Here is a 27,073-nt window from a genome sequence, read left to right on the forward strand (position 1 = left end):
ATTGACACCTTGGGAGTAGCTCTGTAAGCCATCAAACCATTCTAGGTGCGGACCGTTAGTCTTAGGTGGCCAATTATCGAACCTAGGCCGAAATTAATGATTGTGTGTGTGAATTTGTTGTACATGCTGATTTGTAAAAAATTTATTACTAGTTATTTCTCTATAAATCTGCCTAAATATGTTAGAATAGCATGTTTAGCTTCCATGTTAGATTAGGCCAAGTTATTAAATTGCTGTCTTTTCTTTATTTCCCTTCTTGCTATGTAAAATTTGAATTTGATTTATCCCTAAACTTGCGACAATTTGGGGGTAATGTGTCGTATATCATCAATATGCTTAAAGTAGGTTGAATGCTCATGGTTATTCACATGTATGTCTGATTTTTTTTGCAACTAGGAGTAGTTCATGATATTCTACATGATGTTAAGTAATTAAATCCCTTTTTGGGGTTGATGAGTAAAATTTCAAGACCCACATGGGCGGCCCCACGGTTGGGCCACCCAGCGACCAATCTGACTGATTTAGGTCGAACACGGATAGTCGACAGTAGTTGGACTATGTGAGTTGCTCTTATCCAATGTCGGATGTCTAGTAATTCACCTGAATCAGACAAATTGACCCACTAATTAACCAACCATCTTTGTTAACCATTTATGATCACGCCTGTTGAACCTGAGACACCCTACACCCATGTAGTGCCCACTAATAACAATTTTAATGCGATCCACAAGTCTCGTGAGCTGAGCATGGTGGAATGAGACATTATGCTCGAGCTGTCGGCTTACATTGGGGTAACAAGTCTCCTCGTAGTGACTGTTAGTGATTCAGCTTACAATCCACCTTCGTATGTGTTATCTGGGAGTGACGAACTTAAAAGGATCAAGGATCGCGGGCACAAGGCCACCACGGCACCTAGGCCCCGGGATCGAGATAGGGTGTCCCAGTTTCCTAAAATTGTTGGATGAATGAACGAAACTAAATACTTGGTTAACATATTTACATCACATCGCATTAATTAGGTTGGCGATTCGATAGTCGAGGTCGCACTAAGGGAGTGTTTGGCATTGCGAACGTTAGATGATGTCGCTCAAGGGAGTATTGGATGGCGATGGCATGCATCATACCATAATGACATACATATGCATTAAAAAGAGTAGCTTGGAACTTTGTGTTTATATGTTTTTCATTAATTGCTCCTATGGAATTGATAACTTATATAACTTATTGCCAATGGAACTCACTGAGTTGATCATTCACTCCCACTATGCGACAGTGTTTTAAAACACCAACTAGACACTTTCATAGATGCAGGTACTAAGAATCTGACGCACTGGATGAGGTGTCCATAAACTCAGAGGAGGAGTTCTCCTATTACCAGCTCCTAGGTGGGCCATTGTAGTTGCCCTAGGGCCAACGATGGGGCCATAGGGTAGGGTTATTTTTATATATTTTCGCACATTTATATTTTTAGAGCTGTAAACTTTCCTCAGTTGTAATCCTGTACTCTAGATAGATATATTTCACTTGTTAATTGATTTACTTGCATTAAAATTTATGTTTATTCTAAGATACATCGCATCGTCTATTTTAATTCTACGAATTGCTTAAATGCCAGGTGAAACGAATTATAAAATCTCGCTTCCGCAAAGCATAAGTGACACCCGGGATGTCGGGAGTCGAGTATCTACTCGGCCCCCTGAAATCCAGGACCTTACATGGAATATTTGGACTATGATTTTTTAGGTCATGCAGGTTTAGTCAATTGTGTAAGTTTGAGTTAATTGGCTAGTGGTGACTCCAAGTCAAATATTTTGTATCCCAAGTCAAGGCACCCATAAATATAATCCCGGCGTTGAATATTTTTGTCATGATGGTGCTAAAAATAGTTGGCTCGATTCTAGCTCGGCTTAGCTCATTAGGGTTTGCATCGTAATATACACTATGTAAAAATCTTCATTTACTCATATCTCCCTCTACATTTCATTTGGACCAACTGTTGGGCTTGAGCATAGATTAAATTTACGCCTAGTCTAACAAAAAATATTTTTGGCTAGAGTTGGGCTAGTGTATTTTGGCTTGTCACAGACTTGAGTCGTGCAAGGACCAATGTTGAACAATGCGGGCCTAACTAGGAGAGAGTTAGAGGTAAGACTGAAATAGAGGTGGGCATGAGGCACAACATAGAGTAAGGGGTTGTTGGATTTTTCATATATCTATAAATACCTTATAAATATGTAATAATTATTTACATAGGTAATTACCACATCATTCCTGTGCGGATGTTGACACCTAATTTTTGAACACTAAAATTAAAGATAGGAGCAAAAAAATTATGGGGCCCACCATCATATATGTGACTTATCCACACCGTCCATCTATCATACCAGTTGATTTTAGAGCATAAACCAAAAAAATGAGGCACATTCAAAGCTCGAGTGGACCAAACTATAGAAAATAGTGGGAATTGACTGCCCATTGTTGAAAAATTCTTAAGCCCTATTAGAAGTTTTGGATCAGCCTAATATTTGCATTTTCCCCTTATCCATATTTGTGTGACCTTACCAACAAGCTAGATAACAAATAAACATCAAAGTGGGGCCAGTAAAAAATAGCTTTTAATGGTGGACATTTTAAGGCCATTGTTTTCTTTTCCGTGGCCATTTGAGCTTTCGATTTGCCTCATTTTTGGAGCCTGCCCTCACAATGTTTCGATAAAACAGATGGACTGTGTGGATATATCACATATATAACACTAAGGCTACAAATTTAAGTAAGTCCTTTTGGATTTGTTTTCGAGCAAAAATATTCTTCAAATTTCAAATAAGCTGAAGAGAATAATAATTACCTATTTACAACATATTCACAAAGGATATGAAAAATTAAACAGGCCTGAAAAGCAATTGAGAAACGGAGGGGATTATCTAAGGTAGAACAAATAAGGCCAGATTGTATCAAAAAAATAAAAAAAATAAAGGGTCACCACAAAGAGTGTGGCCATTAATGCTTCCGGAGTAGGCGGTGGGCATGGAAAGATGGTTGGGCCATGTAGATGCGCTGAAGTGTTCTTAAATCCCATCAATCGATGTTTTACCGTGAATGAAATATGAACAATAGGAGAAAGAAAAGACGTCGTCTTCTTTTGCAACTCGCATCAGTCCATTTCCATCATCCGCTTCCATCCATCCGCACTAGAAGGTATACGTTCATTCGTCTCTCTCTCTCTCTCTCTCTCTCTCTCTCTCTCTTCGAATATCTCTTCAAAATCTCTTCCTTTGCAGAAAAATCACCACTCGTCTCAAAAACCCCGATAAATGAGGGCAACTACGTCTCAAAAACCCCCTTCGCCCGAAAATTAGGGTTTTTAACCCCCAGACGTTTTGATTTGGATTAGGCCCGACCTTCTGGTTGTGGATGGAGGTGGCTCTTCCCTGTACGTGCGCTAGCCACGGTAACACCAGAGGCATCTGCAGCACCTGCAGTAGCTTGAGCGGCATTACGTCCTCTCTTTCTCATCTCTCGGAGATGTCTGTTGTCGAAAATGAAGGTTCTGAAGGTGGAGCATATTTCTATATTCCCCGTTTGATTTTTGGCGCGCTTTCTGGAGCTCTCACTGGTCTTTTCGCGCTTGGTATTTTCATCTCTGTCTCTGCATCTTCTCCTCTTTCTTAATTTCAACAACCGTTTACGATCACAATTTTCTCTATGAAATGCTCTTCCCTTGCAGTGACGCTGATTTGCTTTCTCTCTCTCTTTCCTTTTTCTTTTTCCTCTCAGTCAACGGCTTCCCCTGCAATATTTGGAACACTTTCTATGCGATATGATTGTGCTTTTGCTATTATATTTCCAGCGAGTTTAACTGGCTCGGCTATTGCATATGCATTAGAATCACAAACTGGTGGGATGATGCAATCGCCCCACATACCACACGTGCATGCTCCACACGTGCGTATAAGAAAAGGACCACTTTCCCTTTTGAGCCCATACTACTTTCCCTTTCTTTCAAATCTCTACATTACGAAATTTTCTTTTCTTTCCTATCTTTATATTAGGCAAGAAGTTATCTTAGGGCCTGTTTGGATGCCTGTAAGTTATTTTAAGTTGTAAGTGACTTACCTGTAAGTGACTTACAGGTAACCTGTTTGGATGTAAGTTGTAAGTCACTTACAGGTAAGTTACTTTTTCTGTTTGGATAACCTGCAAGTTACTTACAGGTAGAAAGCTGTATATTCACATCGAGCATAGCTTAGATTGGGGAATCGTTCTAAAATGTTATAATCATATAAAAAAACATGGGATCAAATATGTTATTTTGTTAAGCCCATCAAGATGAATATTTGAGATAATTATTAAGCTAAACCAATCATCAAGTGGGCTATAAAAGTGGGCCCACGAATTCAAAAAATCTATAATATGGAGTAATAACTCAATTTAAGCATTGAGAATAAACTTAAAAACATTAATAGAAAATCTAATAATTAAATTACTTGCATTCCGACTGTGCAATCTGATGTAATTTCCAAGGGCCAGTGCATCATCAATCCCACTCTATCATCAAAGTGTTTCTCATTCTCTAATGAGGAGTTTGATGCTCAGGATCTAAGAGATTCACCAACACTGATGTAGATCGTTAAATTACTTGCATTCTAACTGTGCAATCTAAGAGATTCACCAACACTGCGAGTACATCACAGGATCACCAACCACAGGCCACAGTGAGACCAACCAGATAAACGATCTATAGGATCACCAACCACAGGCCACAGTCCCTGACGGTTTCATGGGATGCTGCATCACATGGTCTGTTCGGATTAGAGGCCCATGACACGTGTGAAAAAATACGCAGGTGCGTATAAGTGATTGTTTGGATGCCGGCGTGCCTTATAGAGTAAGGCCAAACCACTCCCGTTTTCAAAGGAGAAAAAAATGGGTAGATGAAACCCTACCGTTTTAGGAGGAGAAGAGACGGAAGGCATTAACTGCAGCGAGAGATTGCAGAGACGGAGAGAGATTTGGTGGGTTGCTGCGTTTCTCCCTCTTCCCCTCTTTTTAAAAATCTGACCGTTGAGCCTGTAAGTGACTTACAGGGAAGTGACTTCCCACCCCCATCCCCCTGCAGTTTTTTGGTAGATTTGTCTGTAAGTGACTTACAGGTTGTAAGTTACTTACAGGTGATTTTTCTCCCCTAAACACCACCTGTAAGTGACTTCCCTGTAAGTCACTTCCCACTTACCCAACTTACAGGCATCCAAACAGGCCCTTAGATTTTTCTTATTTAAGTACTTATTTAGGTAATTTCCTATTTTCTCATATCTTTAGCTAGGAATTATATTTTTAGATTCCATAGCTTTTATTGCAGATTGTAAGGACTGATTATAAATAAGGCCATGGAATAAGACAAGTTGAACGATATTTCTTTAAGTAAATTCTCATATTTCTCTACGGTAGTCATTGAAGGGTGGGAAGTGATCTCCAGTTCAAAACTAGAGGACTATTGAGCTTGCTCATAGTCTTGCATTCGCGGTCTCTAGCATTCGGCTGGAGGATTGTTGGGTCCTTTGCCACAATCTCTTTCTTCTTTTCTTTGATCTATTTGCTTCCTCTTCTAGGGTGCATTAAATTGGTATCAAAGCAAGTTTTGCTCTTGGGAAACTTGAAGAACGTAATTTCTCATCTCAATCCAAACCTTTCATCTTTCCCCTTCTTTAATCCTTCATCTTCCATTTTCTTTTCTTTCCCGTTTTTCCCTTCTCCAAATCAGCCTTTAGTTCAACCATTCCACCACAAACCATATATATTCTTTATCTCACTTAAATCATCACCCTATCACTACCCCAAATTCTAATAGTAAACAATCCATACCCTATCCTACACTACACTCAACCTTCCGAAAACCTTACTCATTTACTACATAAAAAAGAAGAAGAAGAAGAAGAAGAAGAAGAAAGAGAAAAAAAATCTTTCGCATGGTTTGTGAAAGCTTGTTGTCTTATGCGCACTAGAAGAGGGACGATTTACAATCCTAGGATGACTAAACAACCTCAAGATGAGACTGCCTCAACCTTGCAACAAGTGGTCAATTTGATCAGGAAGTAGGGCTGTTCATGAGTCGAGTCAACTCAAAAAACTCGCTCGACTCAGCTCGAATTGACTCGGCTTGAGTGGCCGATTCAAGCCGAGTCAAGTTGATTTTTGGAAGCTCGAGTTGAGTTAGAGCCGATTTCGACCAGGGGCCATTTCAACTCGACTCGAAGCTTGAACTCGAGCTCGACTCGGCTCGTTTAATGATTATATTAATAAATATTATATATATATATATATTAAATATAATATATATATATATATATATATATATATATATATAATATAAATATAACTATATTAGTTTTAAAAAAACAAAACGCCCTAACGCTGCCCGTCGCTCGACCCCAACCCTAGCCTCTCTTTCCCCTTTCTTCTCTTTCTTCTCTTCGCTCTACCCAGCCGCTGCCCGGCGCCCAACCAGCAATCCATCGCCCTAACGCTGCTCGCACGACCATCCCTCCAACGGACCACCACCACCTATCTCGCAGGTACGAAGCTGATGCAATGTATTTTCACTACCCACCATGGCTGCAAACCTCATTTATGGTCAGTCTCCATATATGAAGTTCTGTATAGATTGGCCCTTTTTTCCCCCCTCAAAGCATGATATTTCTATGCATGATTTTAGATAGATGGCTTGCAAAGTAACCATCCAGAATCATTTGCCAGAAGTCTTCCTTTGTTAAATCCATTATTGACACATGGATTTACAGACTCCTTTGTTCGATTCTTTAAATGCCTTATAGGACCTAAGAAAATGACTCACATGAGATCCTAACTTCTTGAACCTAAACTCTGCTTAGCTCGAGATCATGGCCTGTTGGTATTGAGGACATTATGGTGGAGAGCAAAATCCTAGATGGGATTTTGTTCAGAATAATTGACAACAGTTATTTCACAGTGAATGAACCTATTCACACCAAAATACCTCAGGAATTTCAGGTTAGACATCTATCAAATATACAAAGACAAATACACAACCATGGAGTTCCATCATAATTCAGTTTAATTCATCGTCTGTTAGTACTTGCCTACTCGCTAGTGAAGTGTTGATGAGGACTCTTCTTCTTGACTATGAAACATGGATGATTCCATTGTGATAATATAAAAAACAATCACTTTGAAAAAACATATGAAGGAAATTTTTTGACATCATTGTAAATAGACATGCTATAAACATATGAAGCTAGAGCTCGACTCGACTCGAACCACTAGCTCGACTCGACAACTTTGGCAAACAAGCCAAGCTTCAATGTTGAGCTCGAGGCCGAGCTCGAACTCGAGTACACCATGGACAAGCCGAGCCGAGCTTGGCCCACCTCGACTCGATGCCCACCTCTATCAGGAAGTGGTTGGATGATCTAGAGACCCATTTCACGGTCATAATGAATGCTTTGGAATGACGTATTACTGTTCTCGAAGATGCAAACAAGGGAATTAATCCAGACTGGCAAACATCTATAGATGGCCTTGAAGGAGAATTGGTGTCCAAGAATGTTGACTCAAGGCATCCTGGTCGGAATGACGATCTTCAAGAAGAAGAGTATGAGCTTGGCAACAGGGCCCAACAACATTTCCATGTGCAACTGGGAGCTAGATGGATGAACAACCTCCGACGGGATCATCCAATTTATCCTGAAGGAGGAAAGAATATTCACACTTTAGATCCCGCTATGCATGTCATGATTGACATTCCAAGTTATAATGTTAATTTGGATCCCAAGGTGTTCAATGACTGGCTAAAGTCAATTGAGTGATATATTCATTGGTACGAAATGGAAGAAGCTGCCAAGTTACGTTCTGCTGCCTTGAAATTAAGGGCACAACTTAAGATTGGTGATACGCCATCGAAGAAAATTTGTAACAGTGTGGCTTTCCTCCCATAAGCAATTGGGAGGAAATGAAGGCAAGATTGAAGTGAAGGTTTCTGTCACTGGATTATTCGACGATTTCTTTCCAAGAGCTCCTCACGCTTCGGCAGGACAATCTAACCGTGGAGTACATAATGCGTTATTATGACTTAGTTATTTGGTATTGCCTAACAGAAGACAATTAATAGTGTGTTATTGCAATGAGCTAAGGTTCGAGATTTAAAGAGAACCGGTGACCATTCGGCTCAATAGCGTAGACGAAGCGTATCAAATGGCTCAAAAAGTGGAGTAGAAGTTCATGATAAGGCGCGGTAGATCGCAAGGCATGGCTATGCATTCACCCACCCCACTACTAACGGCTCCACTTTGCGTCCACAACCGTTCGTGCCCCGCACTAACTTATATCGGGATTACCAAATTAGTCAGAACTCTGCCTCCGATCTTATTCCTTGAAATGGTGATACAAATGGAAAGTTTGTTGTAATGACGCTGGGGAGGACGATCAACACTTGCTTTAAGTGGGGTGGTCATGGACATTACGCGACACAATGTTCCTCTCGCAATCTCCAATTTTGCGGGGCAGAAAACTTCATTGCAGGCCAAGTGGAAGATGAACATGAAAACAATCTAGAAGATGACGAGCATGAACTTGAGGAATGCCTAGATGGCCTTAACGAAAACAAGTTATCATTGGTGGTAAGAAGGATTCTTACAACACCAGAAGAGGAGGCCCAGGAGGACTGGTTGAGAACCAATATTTTCCATACACGAGTATCGTGTGGTGGAAAGGCTGTCAAGGTCATTATTGATGGAGGCAGTGACATGAATATGGTTTCACAAAGCATGATAGAAAAGTTGAAACTGAAGTCTCAAACGCATCCTAAGCTATACAAGATTGCATGGGTGAATGACATGTTCATCCCCATGACTAAGAGGTGCTTAGTAAACTTCTCTCTGAGTCGTTACGAAGAATCACTTTCATATGACATCATTCCAATGAAGGTCACATATATATTACTGGGGTACCTGTGGATATACGACATGGATGTAACTTATAAGGGTCGCAAGAACACATAAAGCTTTATGTACAAAGGAAAGCCCATCACTCTTAACCCGATGAAGGGTGACAAATTTGAAGAGGCAAAGCTGACTTTCACAGTGTTGAGTATGGCCTGATTTGTGGAGGAGAGTCGTGAATGGGGAATCATGTATGCTCTGGTGGGCTGTAAGACTGATCTAGTTGGTAATGTTACTGTTCAACCACCTGAGATGAAGAACATTTGTCCCAATTTCAGGATTTGGTCCCTAATGAACTACCAAGTGAGTTTCCACCCATGCACGACATTTAATATGCAATAGATTTGGTACCTGGAGTACCATTACCAAAACTTCCAGCATATCGGAGCTGGATCGGATTTGCTAGCCACCTATCCTGGTCTTGTCAACAGATCGACATTTACCCATGCCGAACTCGAGACTAATCTAAAATTCCAAGAAAATCTATCAAGTATCAACTCCATCAAAGTCAAACTAATAGTCTAAAAGTAAATTAATACAAAAAGGAAACAAAGTCATGAAACTATATTAAGTATCAACTCCAAGAAAATCACACACATTTTTCATTACCACAAAGTTGAAGAGACTAACCATGGAAATTCTAACTAGTGCTCGTTCTCGTATATATGGTAAGAGAAGAAATGCCTAACATATACATAAAAATGGTAATTAGAAAATTTTGTATGAAAAAAATAATTATACTTAAAACTAAATAAATTTAAAAGCTACTTTTTTTTGGATGTCGCAGCTAATCCTGTCCACAGATTCAAACCTCCGTAACTTCTAGAAGTAAGTAATTATGAGTTTTATCAAGCACTCTACCACCAGTACTAAATACTGATTCTAATGTAACATTAGAGTTTGGAATCATCAAAATGTCACGGGCCATTCTTGAGAGTGTTGGGAACTTTGAATTGTTGATTTGCCACCAACTTAGTATGTTAAACTCTTGGTTGTGAGGAAATAATGTCTCTTCCAAATATTGATCTAGTTCTGATTTTTGGAAGAAAGCTTGACGGCCAGGACGTGCATGAGAACACCACTTATCAAATCCTCTAAATTTATCTTCAGTATTATCAGAAACACCACTAGATGATGAAAAACTGTTATTACAATTGCTTTCGCCAATGATTGAAAAAGTTGTCATTGATTTATCTAAGCCAACAACTTTATACTCTGAGAAAAGATCAACCATTGTATGTCGAATTTTGCTGATGTAGAAATGAACACTACCACCATAGATTTGATAGTAGCAGTACTCCAACTCTATTTTAAATCGAGGATCAAGAACTAATGTGATTGCCAAAACCAAACTGCATTCATGCCAATACTTATCAAACTTTGATTTCATATTTTTAACTATGACATCATTAGTGGAAGCATTGTCTATAGTGATGGCGAATATTTTTAATCAATATTCCACTCTAGGACTTTATCCATGACAATTCTACATAGAGTCTTTGCATCATGAGGAGTTTTTACTGCTATAAAAGCAGTAATCCTCTTTTTTAATTCCCATGCATCATCCATGAAATGCGAAGTTATACAATAATACCCAATATTTTGTTGGTCTGATGTCCACAAGTCAATAGTAAGGCCAATTCGGGAAGAGAGCTTATCAAGGTACTCATAGAGTTTTCTTTCTCTTGCTTGTAAACATGCATCAAATTGGCCCTAACTATGTTGTGGGAAACCAATTTAAGCATGGGTTGAAGATTGTTCATGAATATTTCAAATTATTTGTGTTCAACCATGTTAAATGGGTACTCATGCTTCATTATCCAAACAACTTTGTTCTTGATCAAACTTAAAGTTCTTCAAACAATGTCTTTTCACCTACTTCTTGTTTAATGATATTAATTGTTGAGAAATATCTATATACTTCTTCCTCGGAAATCTTGTCAGGTGCCTATTCAAATGGCTAATTCCACTATTACTACCCCTCACAAACTTCCCGTTCCAATACTTGCAAATAACCACTTCCTCACCACTTGGGGATTGATGTTTATCAAAGTCATTGCATACTTTAGATGTCAATTTTCATTGTTAAGGAGAACTACATTGGCTTCACACCTCAATAATATTCTAATCAATTGGTTGACTAGGTTCAGACATAGTGATCCAACAAATTACTTGTAGTCATAATGGAACATCAATGAAATAACACAAAAATGAGTGAAGGAATAATATGCATTATATTTTTCAGGTTAAGCGCAACAAACAGAAAAAAAAACTTCAACAACAATTTCAGGCACAAAAACCAGCCTTCTCTCTATAAAAAATCATGAAATGAAAAAACCAAAATCAGAAACTCTAAAATAGAGGAAGCTAATACAAAGAGACATAGCAAGAATCGAGAAGAACATGCACCTGTAGATGGTAATACATTGCCTTTTCAGGTTGTGGACTTACGGATTCTCTAGGAAGTGAAAATCCCAGATAAATATATGCAATTAAAGAGAAAGCAATCTTGGATCTGTTGAAGAAAACCCACCAGAAATAAGAAGAAGATTGAGAAATAAAACAAAGAAAAGAATAGAAAGGAGTAGAGAGGAAGCAGAAGCGAGAAGAGAAAGAAAACCTTTCTGATATTAGATATTAGAAGAGGTGGGCATTGCAGCTTGGGCCATAGTCGTGGAGAGAATGAGAGAGAGGAGAGAGGAGAAATAGGTTTTTATTTTTATTTTTTATTTTTTTATTTTTTATTTTTTATTTTTAGCGTGGGTTGCCAACTGTGGAGAGAGAGAAACGAGGGAGGGAAGGGAATAATTTAGGGTTTTTTGCTTTTGGGTTTTTTAGACGGATGACCGAGATTGAAACATTCATTGAAATATGATTTTTTATTTGGGCATGGGCTGCCGGCTATGGAGAGAGAGAGAGAGAGAGGGAAGTGAATAACTTAAGATTTTTGCTTTTAGGATTTTTAGATGGATGGCTGAGATTGAAACATTCATTGGAATAATCGGATCAGGTCTTAGCCGGAATGGATCAGGGTGGATTCGGAACCGATCCAATTATAAACGGATCAACATCTTAAGATCCAGACCCACCCCATCAAACCTGTATAGTGGTCCATACTTGCTATAAATGGATCTGATCGGATCGTTGGGTCGATCCGATCCATTGCTAGGCCTACTCGCAAGCGACTGTCCACCTTCCTAATTCTTGGGCTGCTTTGTAGTTGCTTCTTGTTTCTCTTTGTATAGTGTTTTTTTGTAAATATTGGCTGCAGCCAAGTTTTATTATATGAAATACACCGTTTAGGAAAAAAAGGGTGTTATTGGCTGGTACCATCTATGAATAGAACATTGGCCTTTGTGGAGTGAGCCGAATAATTGCACCTTCAGCATAAATTTTCTCAAGTGAAGTGGTCTTCTCTAAGAAAAAGGTAAAGTTATTTCTTGGGCTGTGGGGCTCAATTCATGTAAGAGGGATGTCCTCATGGGCAATTGGTCTTGGTGATGTAATTGGTTAGGAGGCGGGTTAGAGGGTTGGTTCCTTGCCATCCATCTCCTTGCTTGTATTGGGTTTTATCTTCATTTGTTTGGTTTAATAAAGCTTTCTTCGTTACCATTACAAAAGGGATATGATGAGGGTTCTACAAAGTTTTTGCTCCTTTTGTTTTTTATTTTATTTGACTACTGATAACTGCTTATTTTACTGAAAACAAGCAAAAGGTACAATATCCATCAAGGTGGTGAATAGAAACATCCAAAACAAAGATGAGGCCTAGAGGTTAGTTGTGTCTTCTGGGTCAAGTTGCTCGCTTTCTTTGCAATACAGACAAAACACCTAATGAAGAGGCAATTTCTTTAATCTCTTTAAGAATGAAGGAGAACCTCACAGTTCCGAACAGCTTGCAGACCTATCAAATCATCCTCAGTTCGTTTCTGCTATCAATTGACACCAGCTTGCAGACCTATATTTTATCCTCTTAATGCTAAGTGCCAACTGTCACTACTTTGTATGATGTTTCTCCCAAGAAAGGCACTTTATGGGCACAAAAATCTATCCCAAAGGTTTGATGCATCGAGTGACAAGACTAGTTCCTCACTTGCTATAAAGTTGAAATTTCATTCACCCATTGTTGAATTAATAAATGGGTTGTGTGTGCATGTGATAGGCGTGAATTTAATTAGTGGAGTCATAACAGATTTTGTTTTTTTTCCTTCGCTATTAGTTTCTTGGACCATTTATTGTCACCCTCTTGCACAGAGTAGATTAGTGCTGTTATTTGTGAATTTCTGCATGTTTCACCTATTGTATGTACTTCGTCATTAGGCAGCAATCCATGTATACCACTCTCAAATAGGAGAAAGTTTAATGGCATAATCTACAGTATTTATTAACTGGAGAGTTGTGGCCTTGATATTTAGCTCTTCTTATCTATCTCTCCATGCAGCTGGAGCTTTCACTGGAGCAGTCACTGGCGCATTAGCTGGTCGGGCCTCTGATAGCAGTGTTCTACGTGGAGCTGGGCTAGGAGCTGTTGCTGGGGCTGTCCTCTTTGTTGAAGTTTTAGAGGCTTCTCGTGCTTATTGGTGTACAGAGAGATCCGGCTCTCGTAATTCATCTTCAGTGGTTAGTGGAGTAACTAAAGGCAATTTATCACACACACACACACAAAGTTTTAAACTGCAAGCCAACATGGTTGGTTGGACCAATTTGGACTTGGACAGGCCGATGTAACAGGTTGAGTCACTTGGCCCATTTGGTAGCAACAAAGGTTTAGTCCTAGACAGTTTGTCTAGGTCAAACTTGTCCAAGTCTTGTCTGACCTAGTCATATTGTCTTGGACCCATTATTCATCAAGTGCCTAAAGTAAGGAAGGATTATCTGGCAAATGCAACACATGCGCAGATGAAAAACATAGCACACGTGGCACATATGTTGCGTGGATGGATTATTTGGCTTGCCCCTCTTTTCACTCATATTCACCCTTGTAATTGTATTTCGATATATCTATGGTTGTTTTTTGTGTGAGGACCATTGTTCAAAATATCGGTATTGCGTTACGTATCGCATCCTTGGGATACAATACATATTGGTTACGGGATATATCGTTTGTATCGGGTAATTTATCACACTTTTTGAAAAACATGGGGAAACATTGGGGAAATGGTTGAATTTTTCAATGAAACTTTAGAGATTGAAGGCTTTAATATACACTTTTAAATTATAACATCTCAAAAACGAAGTGCACATAATAAGTTTCCTTCGTATGGGGTCCTTAGTTATGCGTTGTTTGAATGAACTAATGCAACTATATTTAAATTGAATGCATAACATTTAGAGTGTTTGTGATGATCATTTCATCAAACACTCCTAAATACTTCGAATTAGTCTCAATTGACAACTGGTTAAAGGGAAATTTTGAAAAAAAATAATATTTTAATAATTTATTTTATTAGTTTTTAATTTAAAAATGATTTTTATTTTTGAAAATTGATAAGGACTTTGACAAATCAGTAGATCAGCCCTCATACATGCTTGTTTTCATTTTTGGAGTGCAACATTGCAAGCAAAATTAGAGTGTATGTGATGATCATTTCATCAAATTTTCTCAAGTCGGACCACCCACACTCAAATTTCAAAATTAGAGTGTATGTGATGATCATTTCATCAAATACTCCTAAATACTTCTAAATTAGTCTCAATTACCAGTTGATTGCAGGAAAATTTCAAAAAAAAATAAAATATGTAATGAACATGAAGAACCAACGGATATCGAAATCAAAGTTCCAAATCCATGATTTTTCATGCAGAACATAAATAATTAATGGATTTGTAACCATTTCACACTGATTTAACATAATTTCCACAAAAAAAGGGATTGGAAATTGAAAATGCTCTCTAGATTGAACTTGTGGGATATATCGACACTACCTGTGCGTTTTGTATTGCACATTTGGGATACAAGATATTTCGTGGGATATATTAGCCGATATTGTCGATATTTAAAACATTGGTAAAGACTAAGATTTAGAGCAATGTCCCAAAAACTCCAACCCAACTTGGGGAGTAGATATTTGATTTTTGACTTTCGTTTGGCTAAGCAAATGAAAAACTTGTGGATCTTACAAAAAAAAGGGTTGGCGATCATTACTTCATTTAGGGGGCGTTTGGCGCGGGAGTATTATATGGGATTAGGTGGGATAGAATTGCATTTGGTCCCGTGCAATTCCATCCAACATTTGGAGGGGCGCGGATTAGCTACTGATAGGTTGAGTAATGAGACTTGCTACTGAAGTGATGTCACCAAGTTCCGTGGGCCCCACCATGATGTATGTTTTGTATCCACGCCGTCCATCTATTTGTAAAGATCATTTTAGGGCAAGATCCAAAGAATGAGTTAAATCCAAAGCTCCAGTGGACCCCAATACAGAAAATAGTGGGGATAGTGACGCCCACCATTAAAAACTTCTAAGGGCCACAAAAGTTTTAGATCAAGCTGATATTTGTGTTTTACCTTCTTTCATGTCTTTTTTAACTTTTGAACAGGTTGGATTTCAAATAAACATCATGGTGGGCCTTAGGATAGTTTCAACGGTGGGAATCACTCTCCCCACTGCTTTCTGTGGTGGGATCCACTACAGTTTTTTATCTGCCTCATTCTTTGGCTCATGCCCTAAAATGATATCTCAAAATGTGTGGACGGTATGGATACAACACATACATCACAGTGGGGCCCACAGAACTTGGTGACGTCACTTCAGTAAGCTAATCCGCGTCCCATTTGGAGAGGATGGGAAAGGTTGGGATTAGGTGGGATGGAATTGCATTTAGTCCCACGGAATTGCATTTGGTACATGCAAGATTTCCATGGATTTTGAAATCCACTACGCATGTGGGCCTCACATTGATGCATGTGTTTATCCATGCCATCCATCCATATACACCATTTCACATTACATTCTGGTTATAAATGTGTACAAGTGAACGACATTTATTCTGAATTTGGTCCATTGATTACAATTCCATGGTCCACCAAACATGATTTTGCTTAATCCCGTGCTCTTCAATAGCAAAATTTTTATCCCAAACATGGGATTGGATGACTACAACAATGCCATGGTATTTCCATGCATTCAATCATTGTGCAATAATGATGTTAATCCCATCTAATACAATTCAATACCATTCAATTCCAAGGACCAAACACGCCCTTAGTTTTCTTTGAAATTTCGCTTAGGTTGGTCCTTATTTTATAGCTTTTAGGAGTTGTTGCTGGGGCTATCCTCTCTGTTGAAGTTTTAGAGGCTTCTCGTGCTTATTGGTGTACAGAGTGATCTGGCTTTTGTGATTCATCTTTGATGGTTAGTAGAGTAACTGAATACAATTTATGATTTAAAAAAAAAAAAACACGCAGAGTTATAAGCCCGAACCAAAATGGTTGGTCGGATCAGTTTGGACCTGGAACAACCGAGGTAATGGGTCGAGTCACTAAGGGCTTGTTTGGTAGCAACAAAAGTTTAGTCCTAGACAACTTATCTAGGTCAAGCTCGTCCAGTTTTTTTCTGGCTTGGTCATACTGTCCTGGATCAGTTATTCATCAGGCGCCTAGAGTAAGGAAGGATTATTTAACACATGTGGTACATTAGAAACTTAGCACATGTGGATTATTTAGCTTACGCCTCTTTTCACCCTGCCACTCTTTTCAAACATATTCACCCTTGCAAGTTGTGTTTTGATATATCTGTGGCTGTTTTTGGTGTAGGGACTGATATTTAGCTCAATTTCTCAAAAAATCCAGCCCAACTTGGAAAGCATATATTTGATTTTTGACTTATGTTTGGCTGTTGGTTATTACTTCATGCAAGATCTTATATTTGATTTTTTTGACATTTTTTCTTAGAAAATAATTTGAATGTTATGGGGGCGTAACAGCCATTGCAGCCCCCGTAATGGTGGTTACGCCTACCATTACCGTTATGTCACACCTTGATTAATTCTGTTCAACACAATCTCTGTACACTTGAATAGGGACATGGAGGATAGGGGTAAATTTGATATAGCTTCCTTGATCAACATCAATCTTCCCCTAATGAAAGATGACGGCATTTCCATCTGGCCAACTTTCTTTCGACTCTCTCTAACACTCTATAGCACATGCTTTTTTGGCCTGCCAATACATAGTGGAAAACTGAGATATGTTGAGGGGAAAAAACCAACCATTCATCTGAATGTCTCCACCAGTTTTTCCACTTCCTCCTTAGAGGTGCCAACACCCTGCATGTCACTTTTGAGGATGTTCACTTTAGATCCAAGAAACCTTGAAACATCGAATAATTTTCCTTAAATTATCAACTTTAGCTTCTTTTGCATCACAAGAAAGCAAAGTATTATCGGTGTATTGAAGGTGAAACATTTAGCTCCTTGCATTATACATAACAAATTCATCTATAAGATCCACTGCCATGCTCCTATCCAACATCTTGCTCAAAGCATTCGTCACCACCATAAACAAAAATGGAGACAATGGGTCCCCCCTGCTACAATCCTCTAGAAGGTTTAAAGAAACATTTAAAAGAGCCATTCACCATTACTGAAAATTTAGCCGGTCCAATGCAAGCCCGGACCCTCCCTTTCCAATGTTGTCCATACCCCAACCTTCCTAGCATAAAATCCAAAAACTCCCTGTCCATGTGATCATTAGCTTTTTTAATATCAAGCTTACATATAATACCTTTCCTATCTTCTCAGTTGCATGAGTCAATGCATACGTGGGCACTGTCTAAAATCTGTCTGCTAGCAATGAAAGCACTTTGAGCATCAGAGATGACAAATGTCAGCATTGAGCGGAACCTAGTGGCCATGACTTTAACAAGGCTTTAATAGGGCCCTCCCACCAAACTGATGGGCCTGAAATCTTTCAAGCATTCTGCCCAATTTCATTCAGTTATCTGATGTCAGTACATGCTAACAATTTAGTTTGTTTCTTCTTTTAGTTTTTATGAACTCAAATGCTATGTAATGCAGTTTGCCTAATATCTTTTCAGTATGCATCTCAGTAAGTAAAAGGGACCAATGCCCCTCTCAATGGTACTCTGAGCCAAGCACCCCACCTGAAAGGTATGGGGCTGTACTCCTGTACTACCATTGAGAGGACTACGTAATGAAGCCTCATTCAATATTGCTTGTGTACCTGTTATCTGCTAATTGTTTTTTGGGAATTGTAAGGAACGCTCTTCATGCTGAAGTTCTTACCTTTAATATATACTTGTCTCTGTTGTTTTCAGGCAGATTTTATCGAGGAGCTCCTTCATGGGCGGTTTGTACAAGAGCAGTTTGCACCTGCAATGTTCACTTCATACCGATGGCAGGTTACTTTACTACCTCTTCTTCCAATTGTGTATATCTTGCCCTAGTAATAAGTATTGTAGGTCTGTATTGTAGCTTTGCAACTCAATACTTAATCAAATAGAGTAGGATAGTTTATTTCAAGTGACACTGTAGAACGTTCAGAATGCGTAATGTTCAAATTTGTGTGGTTGGAGTTAGTACTGACAAAGAAATAGCTAACTAGAACTGTAGTTGCATTAATTTTCTACTCAGAGAAGTCCCAGTTTGGCATTTTGTGAAGTCCCAGATGCTTCAGATTCTATGATATTTCTTCTGCTGTTCTAGCCTCTGCTAATTCTGGTAACTAGAACAGAGATTATTTCTATTAAAGCAACAGTTGATGTTTGTGTTCAACAAAACACCGTTGAGTTAGGCGCTTCATGAAACCACTAACTCATCAGAAGTGTGATGAAGTTTATTATGAGAAACAATTATGACAAAGAGAAAAGTATGGTCCCCGTGGCCTATCCACAAAAAAATTGACCCTCAAGACCAATTATGTGATTGATGAAAGATCTTTCTCAAGAGTACTTGCAGGATAGATCAGCGAATGGATATCTTATAAATTATCTTTTACAAGCCCACCATGTGGGACAGTGAGATCATTCTTCCTTCTAATAAAATTTCCTTTGTTCCGTATGGTGGATGATGCAAGTTAGAACTTCTCCACTCGTCTTTCTATATTTCATTGCTGATATGTCTTACCTCTTACTAGAGGTGTACACGAGGTGAGTTAGCTCGTTAGCTCGCTCGGATCGAAACTGTGTTCGAGCCGAGTCGAGCCAGTTTTATTGAGCTCGAAAGTTTTTGAGTCGAGTCCGAGCTGGACCTAGCTTGACTCGACTCAGTATTGAGCTCGAACTTGACTCAGTTCGGCTCGGATCGATTTTTGAGTAAGTATATGTAAAAAAATCGGACGCCCAAAATAGGTTAAAAAGAAAAAAAAAAAAACCCTAACCCTCTCGGCCGTTCGCCTAACCCTAAAAACCCTAACCTCAGCTCGAACTCGACTCTCTTCAGCGACCGACAACCAGTACCAATCTTCTCTCCTCTATTTCTCGCCGTTTTCCAGCCCCCAACAATGATGTTGCTTACCAAGTGTTTGATGAAATGACTTAACGAAGTGTGGCTGGTGGCAAGGTAGGTATGCATATGAAACAAATACCCTTTTTTTTTTCTTGATTTTTATGTTGCTTAGAAGGTGTTTGATGAAATACCTGTAAAACCACTGTTGTTGTTTTACATACAGTGAGATTTTGAAGGTGCAGTCCATGTGTTTGTGAAAATGCTGCAAAAGTGAACTTGGCTCGAACTGGCCTGAGCTGCTGACCGAACCGAGCCGAGTTGGCCAGTTAGGCTTGAGGACCGAGCCGAGCCGAGTTTGAGCTGGGGTTAGCAAGTGGCCGAGCCGAGTCGAGCCGTGCCCAACTCGACTCGGATCGACTCGTGTACACCTCTACCTCTTACGTGTCCCCTAGGTTCGTCAGAAACCTGATTTCATCAATATAACTAGTGGTTGGGCATGTGCCGATGATGTCAAATACAGTTTCCCTAGAAACTTGACATTTGACCAATTTAGACAATTAATATCTATAAGAGTTTCTATCTTGTTGAAACACACACTCACACGCACACATTTGAAAGGTAACAACAATTTATTACAATTGCCATAACACCAATCGTTTCTCTCCCAAGACAGCCCATAATACAGCCATCACACTAATTTCTGCACCATGACCTCATTTTGTTATGTACCACCACTAACAAGAATGCCACAATGGAGCCCGGCATCACTAGAGGTATGCCAAGAAAAGCGAAGGAACTTTCCGACACCTTCCAAGCAAAAGAACAATGGATAAATAAGTGATCCACAATTTTTGCCCCCCTCAAATGCATCACAGAACAATTAGGGATTAGTGGTGACCTCTTTTGAGGGCTATCAATGGTAAGTATCCTGTTCTTACCCACCAGCCATGTAAATGCTACCACTTTGAGAGGAGCACCGCAAGACAAAATGAAAGACAACGCACAACTTTCCTCACATGAAGAAGGCTGCCCCAGTAACTCATGGAAGGATCGGACCGAAAATTGCCCTAATTCATCCAGTGACCACACCATAGTCCTTTTTGCTTGGATAGAATTTGAGATGGTGAAGCCACTCCAAAAGTTGACCAAAATCCTTCGCTTCCTTGTCTGGTAAGTTTCTTCTGCAAGGATGAAACTGCACCCCCCAAATCACAAATGAGGGAGAAATATATATCGACGGTCACCTCCAAATCCACGACAGCTCTAGCTAAGGTTGAAAATGCTGATAAAAACACGCGATCCCCTATCCGCAAGTCCTTCCAAAACTGAATCCTTTTCCCATCACCCATGAAAAGTGGATCCCCTTATTGAACTTGCTTGTTAAAGATGTTACTCTCATCCACAACCCCAATGCCCTATAGAGAGGAGCTCTTCACCCACCACCCCCCTTCCTAGAAGCCATATTTACTTGGAAGCATATGGTTTCTTTGTTATTTGCGGAAAACAAAATACTCAATGTCACAATTAAGAGTACTTGATATTAAGATGGGTTATTTAGTATTTTATAGGTGTTAACAAAAATTGTCCAAGTTTTAATTAGGCTTGATTAGATAGCATAGGGAGACAAGATTTGCACCCAAAATCCTTTCTGAGAGGGTTTTAATAATATGGGGACAAAGTTGCATTCCAGGCCATGACATTCCACTAGCCCTTAATTACATTTCTTGAGATCTATGCACCGTGGACGGTGGAATAGCTAATATTGTGTCAGCTATAGCATAGAGCCAATAGACTCTGGCTTGAGCCATGATGCGTCAAAGATTTGTTTTGCCGTGTCTTTAAGCATTTCATAGCTTTTGGCTGCTAGGTGTCTTGTGTTGCTAAGTGGCTACATCCAAAGAGGCAAAGGCTTTAGATAGCCGGTCTAGCTATTATAGCAGATAGCCATTATCCACTAAGTTGTAAACCTTCTTAGTGTAGGTGTGGATTACAACTTTTTAGCCATAGCATAGCTGAGGAGCTGTTAGCTAACCCTCGGACTACCCTGTCGGACATTTTCTTACAACTTTGTCATGGTTGAGACTTATGTTTCCGGCATTGTCTGAGTCTTACATGGCAGAATGGTTTTGACTATTAGAATAGTCTGTCTTGTTGCGTGGTAGTGCCTAGAACTACTCATTGGTGATGATAGGAGTTGTCAGTATTGACTGACAGGGTAACTCCTAGCTCTCCCTTCCTGGAGGTGTATGTGCACTTACTGATGCAAGACCAATGCATGAATCAAATAACTTGTGAGATCAAGTAACGAAATTAAGACAATTAATGAAAAAACACAAGCATTGCCATAACCATCACGAATACCATGAAAACCAAAAAAACATCATGCATAATCCTAGCCTAAGTTACCAACATCATCACAAAAGATCATTAAATAAAAATGAAACTAGGATCTTATGTATGTAGGGACATCCAATTAATATAGTGTATAGTCTATTTCAAAATAAATGGCCTAATACAACCTAAGGTAAATTATGGTTAAAGAGATTGAGATATATAGGAAGTAGGGTTAATGTTTGGATTGTTGATGGGTATGGGAAAGTGTAGGTTAGAAGAAGATGAAGATATGGGATGTGATAATGAAGAACTTGAAGAGAATACATGGATGAAGGGGAAAAGAGATGATGGTGTGGGATAGATGGAGATCCCACACCTCCGTTGATGAAGATTAGCCTCACACCAATCTTCCTTCCAAATCACATGGAAGTATCTTCAAATCTCATGAAGATGGAAGAAGAAGAAGAAGAAAGTAAGAGCCTCTCTCTTTTTTTCTTTTCATCTCAAAACCTAATGAGGGAGAGGGTCACACGCCCACCCTCTTTTATAGCTCCATTAAAGTTGAAAAATTACAATAAACACCGTGTTTTATGAATTTTGACAAAATAAGCCCTAATCTAACTAAAATCAACTAAAACACTCATAATTGTGTCCAAACATAACATAAACAAAACTAAATCCTATAATGCTGATAAAATCTAAGAAAACTAGTGTGGATGATCCACGATCAATGGCTCGATCATGTGATCCAACGACCCAATCGTCATGTCCCTCCAATCCAACAGTCTGGATCACTCCTTAAAGCAGCTCGATCATGTGATCCAATGGTCCGATCGTCACGTCCCTCCAATCCAACGGTCTGAATCACTCCATAAAGCATCCCATGTGCATCTTCCTAGTATGGGGTCTTCCAGATGCTCGCACATGTACATGGGGTCTTCAACACGATCACGGGTATTCGCTTAGCCATACGGAAAGCAGTGCGGCCCGCCTACTCTGATACATACGCAAAGGTGTACGTGAAGTGATGTCCTCATCACTGGCCCTCATGGGATTAAAAACAACATGTAAAGGGGATCGGTTATGGAATCAATTGCAAAGTTTTTAACGACATTTCTAAAATAAAAAAAAAGGTTTCAAAATAAAGAGAACAACACGTGTTAGATCAAGGTGTGAGGATTTACATAAATCGATGGTGGAGATTTCATAGGAGGATTGGGCTTTCTTATATAAACCTTGCATGTAAAAGTCATTCCATGTACTTCTCCTTTGTTGTAGGAAGTGAAAGGAGCAGCTTTGCTCACTTTCCTTTGCCTTTGGGCAACAATCACTTTAGATTTGTATTTTCTGCTCGAGTTATCTCCTTTCTACACTTTATCCATTCCATCTACAACATTCTTATCCTTGGTTTGCATTGTTCAGTGTGAGAGCAAGTTCAAATCTGCTAAGTTGAGATCAACCTTCTTTGATGAGAAGAATTCACGAGGTAGTTTCAATGGTGGATCATACAAAGGATGCTCATGATGATGAATTTGAAGATCTCATAAGGCAAATTGAAGATCTTGCTCAGTGGTTTAATTGATAGGGTATGCTAGAGCAACATGATAACGTTGATGTGTTGGAAGAAGATTGCAAACTTTTTCATGATTGTGCTTCTCATGACGAGCTTGTATTGAAGATGCTAGATCCACATTGGTTTTTGGTGAAACGAAGAAATCAACAAGGACTTAGGGTGGAAAATTTCATATTCCAATGGTCATGTGCATGAAGCAAGGTATTTTGTAACGGTAACGGTAATGGTGGCCATAACGGCTATCACCGTTACCTTTACGATACAGGTTGTAACGGCTGTTACATCTCTCGTAATGGCCATTACTCTCTCTCTCTCTCTCTCTCTTATTGAAAAAAGAAAAAAAAAAACCCGAAGAACCCATATTGGCCCCGTAATAGACCGTTAGGTCCATTACGACCTTAAGCCGTTATGGGGGTTGTAACGGCCTCACGGGTCTTTTTTCCGTAACGGCCATTACAGCCTTTACGACCCCATATCGTGTAACGGTTGCCACCATTACCTTTACGTATGGCCTTTATGGCTTCGTAACGGCCTTTATGGCACACCATGGCATAGAGGCTTCCTTGACTTCTGAAGTGCTATTGAATTTGTATTTTTATATAAAGAAATCCTTGAAGGATTTTCGGCTGATCAGTCTCGTTGGTAGCCGATACAAAATACTAGCTAAGATCCTAGAGTCCAGACTCAACAAGGTGCTTCGTGGGGTCATCTCTAGTTCACTAGAGGCATTCCCCTTATTACTTATAACAACGAACATGCATATAATTATTTATGACATATGGCTTCCACAATTTTGTTGGTTATAGTTACAGATTATTTAATCGCCAGATGATATGCGGTGATTCCCTTCATGTCTGATTAAAAAACTTGAAACATGTAACTGAATCCATTATAGAAACAATTGACAACACCAAAGGATTTCTAGTTATCAGTTGCTTTAACACCGAATTCAGAGATAAATGACTCAGAAGTTCAGCTTTCAGTAGGTCAGACTGATGAACAGCATTCTTACCTGAGGATGGTCCAACACACCATTCAATACATATAAAAAAACAAATATTTATGAGAGGGTGGGTGGGTGGGTGGGTTGAGTTAATTAGGGAAGTTTCTAAAATAAAGAGGAACATATGTGATCAAGGGTTTAGGATCTGAATAAATTAGTGGAGGAGCCTTCGTAGGAGGATTGGCCTTTTCTATATAAATACAATAGTTGGTGCATCTCATGTACTCTTCTTTTGTTTTATGAAGTGAAAATAACCGCTTGGCTCTCTTTCCTTGTCCTTGGGGCAAGTTATTACTCAGAATTGTGTTTTCCGTTTGACTTGTCTTCTTTCTACACCTTACTTGTTCCACATTTGCAATTCCAACTCTTGCTCTGCATCAGAGGACAGGTCGACAGCCAAGCATCAAAAGTTTTCCAAACAATCAAGACTTCCTATTTAAACAAGATTCATAAAGCTGATCCCAAATAGCTGGGACAAGACTATCATGATGGCGATGACATCATTATACTAGTATTATTTGATAAAAGCATTTGATACCAAAAAAGTACCTAGATGCGTAGAAACTTTTTGAATTATAAAAATGGTATAGTACAAAAGAAAAGAAAGATGAACCACACATTATTTCCAGATAAATGCATTACATTGTGCATAACACAACTTTTTCTCCCCTCTTATGTAGAGCATCCTCATCCCACGATTTCTGGTAGGTCAATTTTTATTTATTTATTTATTTTTGCAGTGTTACTGCAGTTGTTTGCACTAAATTTGGAATTTTATCTGCCGTCTCCTTGGTCAAACTCATCAACTATCTTCGGCACTTGCATCATTTTCCTTCTGCAATGCAATCCTATCTTCATACAATTGGATCTATTGTCTATACTAGTGTGGCCAATTTCTATTCATAGCTAAAGCTAAATAAAGAAAATAGATGAAACTAGCCATGTACAGATCTTAAGAACTCTATTAGATTAATATATTGTGTCCCATTCAGATCGTAAATTCATGTTTTCCCTTGCTGTTGAATGACTTGCCAAGTGAATATATCCGGGCTTAATGTGATTTTGAAAACTGTGATCAATGCTACTTCTCTTATTAATATAGATTTGAAATTACAAGACCAGTGTCTGAATGCACTTAATCATCAGGTCAGCACCAGTGACATAAGCTATGATGAGATGTACGACACCTTTGGCGAAGTTGCAGCGAGAGGGCTATCAGGGGAGTCACTGAAGAAGCTTCCTTGGCATGTGATCACAGATGAAGACAAGGAAGGCTGTGGTGAAAGCATCTGCTGCACGATTTGTTTGCAGGTATGCGCATCTCTTGTAAAAATAGCATTACGTCCAGAGTTTCTACCATTTTTCACTTAAAGATTGACAGCAAAGATACACATGATTAAAATAGAAGGACCAAGAAAATCATCCTGGTTTCTTCTTTCCTCTCTACACAGGAAACATGGTTAATCAATCTCTGGAAAGGAAACAAGAAATCTGTCCTCACTTAAATCCTGTCACATTCCTATCCAGAAAAGAAAGTGATACATCTTTCTCTCTTGAACCTGAGCTCGTCTTTATACTGATTTCCACTCTCAGGGTTGGAAAAGTTCTGTTCATTTACTATATCAGGAGGTTTCTTTAGATTTTTATTTTCTAAGCAAGTACTGGCAGTGGCATTTATCTTCTAAACTGATTTTTGTGTGTAGTTTTTCTGTTCTATATTTCCTTACTCCGCAGTCTCTCTTATTCTGGCATATCCGATTTGGACCCCTATTTCCTTTTAACATTTTGGGATTTCTTACTATTAATTTTTCCTCGAAAGGAAACTCTTTATATTGGCATTAGATACCTCCTACAAATTCAGTGTAACTTATTGCAGGTGCTCTTTGTACATGCTACTGAATTATTATCTTACTGGCAGGATATCAAAATGGGGGAAATGGCAAGGAGCTTGCCTCTGTGCAGGCACACATTTCACCTGTCCTGTTTGGACAACTGGCTTGTCAGACATGGGTCATGCCCTGTATGCAGACGGGATGTGTAGTAGGCTTTTATGTACAGCAAGGACCTGTGAGTAGTGGGCACTTTCAGCTCTGAGCCTTCTGGTGCTTTTAAAGAATTGTCAGTATATACCCCATGTATATAATTAATCTCCTCCCATGTATAGAGGATCTAGAACACCTTTATCACACTGAGAAAGGGTAAATGTTATCTTTAGATTTTTACTGTATTTGAGTTTTTTTTTTTTTTTTTCAGTTCGTCACCAACCAGTTGGAGGATGTGCACCATGTAACATAAATATATATTGCGCCGTTAACATTTAAGACTTGTCTTATTTGTCTAAGATAAAGAGTTTTGTTGGAGAACATAATGAGCTCAATACACTTTGGAATAGAAATGAATAAGTAGGCTATTGGGCCTACCCAGCATAGAAGGCCCAATAGCCTAGATGCACTGTACACGGGATTGACATGGTATTACATTTTATAAATATGGAATCTAGAGTTATGGCTTTTTAAGCTCTAAACCTCTATCACCGTACGTCCCTGTCCTCTCCTCCTACATTCTCTTTCCTCCATTATTTCTTTCTCTAGCTTGCTCTTTAAAAGTTTCCTTGCAGTCTAGAGGTAGCATGCATATTCACATGTTGTTCCTGACTAGTCAATCACCTGAATGCTCAAAACCCGACTGAGACTTCACAAGGGATCTCGCCCAGCAATCACCTGAACACTCAGTTGAGTCCTTGAGTTTTTATTTTAGTTTTAGTTTGAAAAGCTACTGTTTTAATTT

General features: G+C 39.1%; 1 protein-coding gene across 1 annotated transcript; it reads left to right on the forward strand.

The window, feature by feature from the left end:
* The first annotated feature begins 2,930 nt into the window (after positions 1–2,930).
* LOC131230931 (NEP1-interacting protein-like 2) lies at positions 2,931–26,654 on the forward strand. The gene is made up of 6 exons (XM_058226959.1): positions 2,931–3,195; positions 3,392–3,628; positions 13,411–13,589; positions 18,248–18,331; positions 25,433–25,597; positions 26,205–26,654. Exons 2-6 carry the CDS (start codon positions 3,412–3,414, stop codon positions 26,325–26,327), a joined length of 768 nt encoding a protein of 255 aa, XP_058082942.1. The 5' UTR covers positions 2,931–3,195; positions 3,392–3,411; the 3' UTR covers positions 26,328–26,654.
* The last annotated feature ends 419 nt before the right edge of the window (positions 26,655–27,073 follow it).

The sequence above is a fragment of the Magnolia sinica genome, chromosome 2 (assembly GCF_029962835.1).
Source record: "Magnolia sinica isolate HGM2019 chromosome 2, MsV1, whole genome shotgun sequence".
Lineage (NCBI taxonomy): Eukaryota > Viridiplantae > Streptophyta > Magnoliopsida > Magnoliales > Magnoliaceae > Magnolia > Magnolia sinica.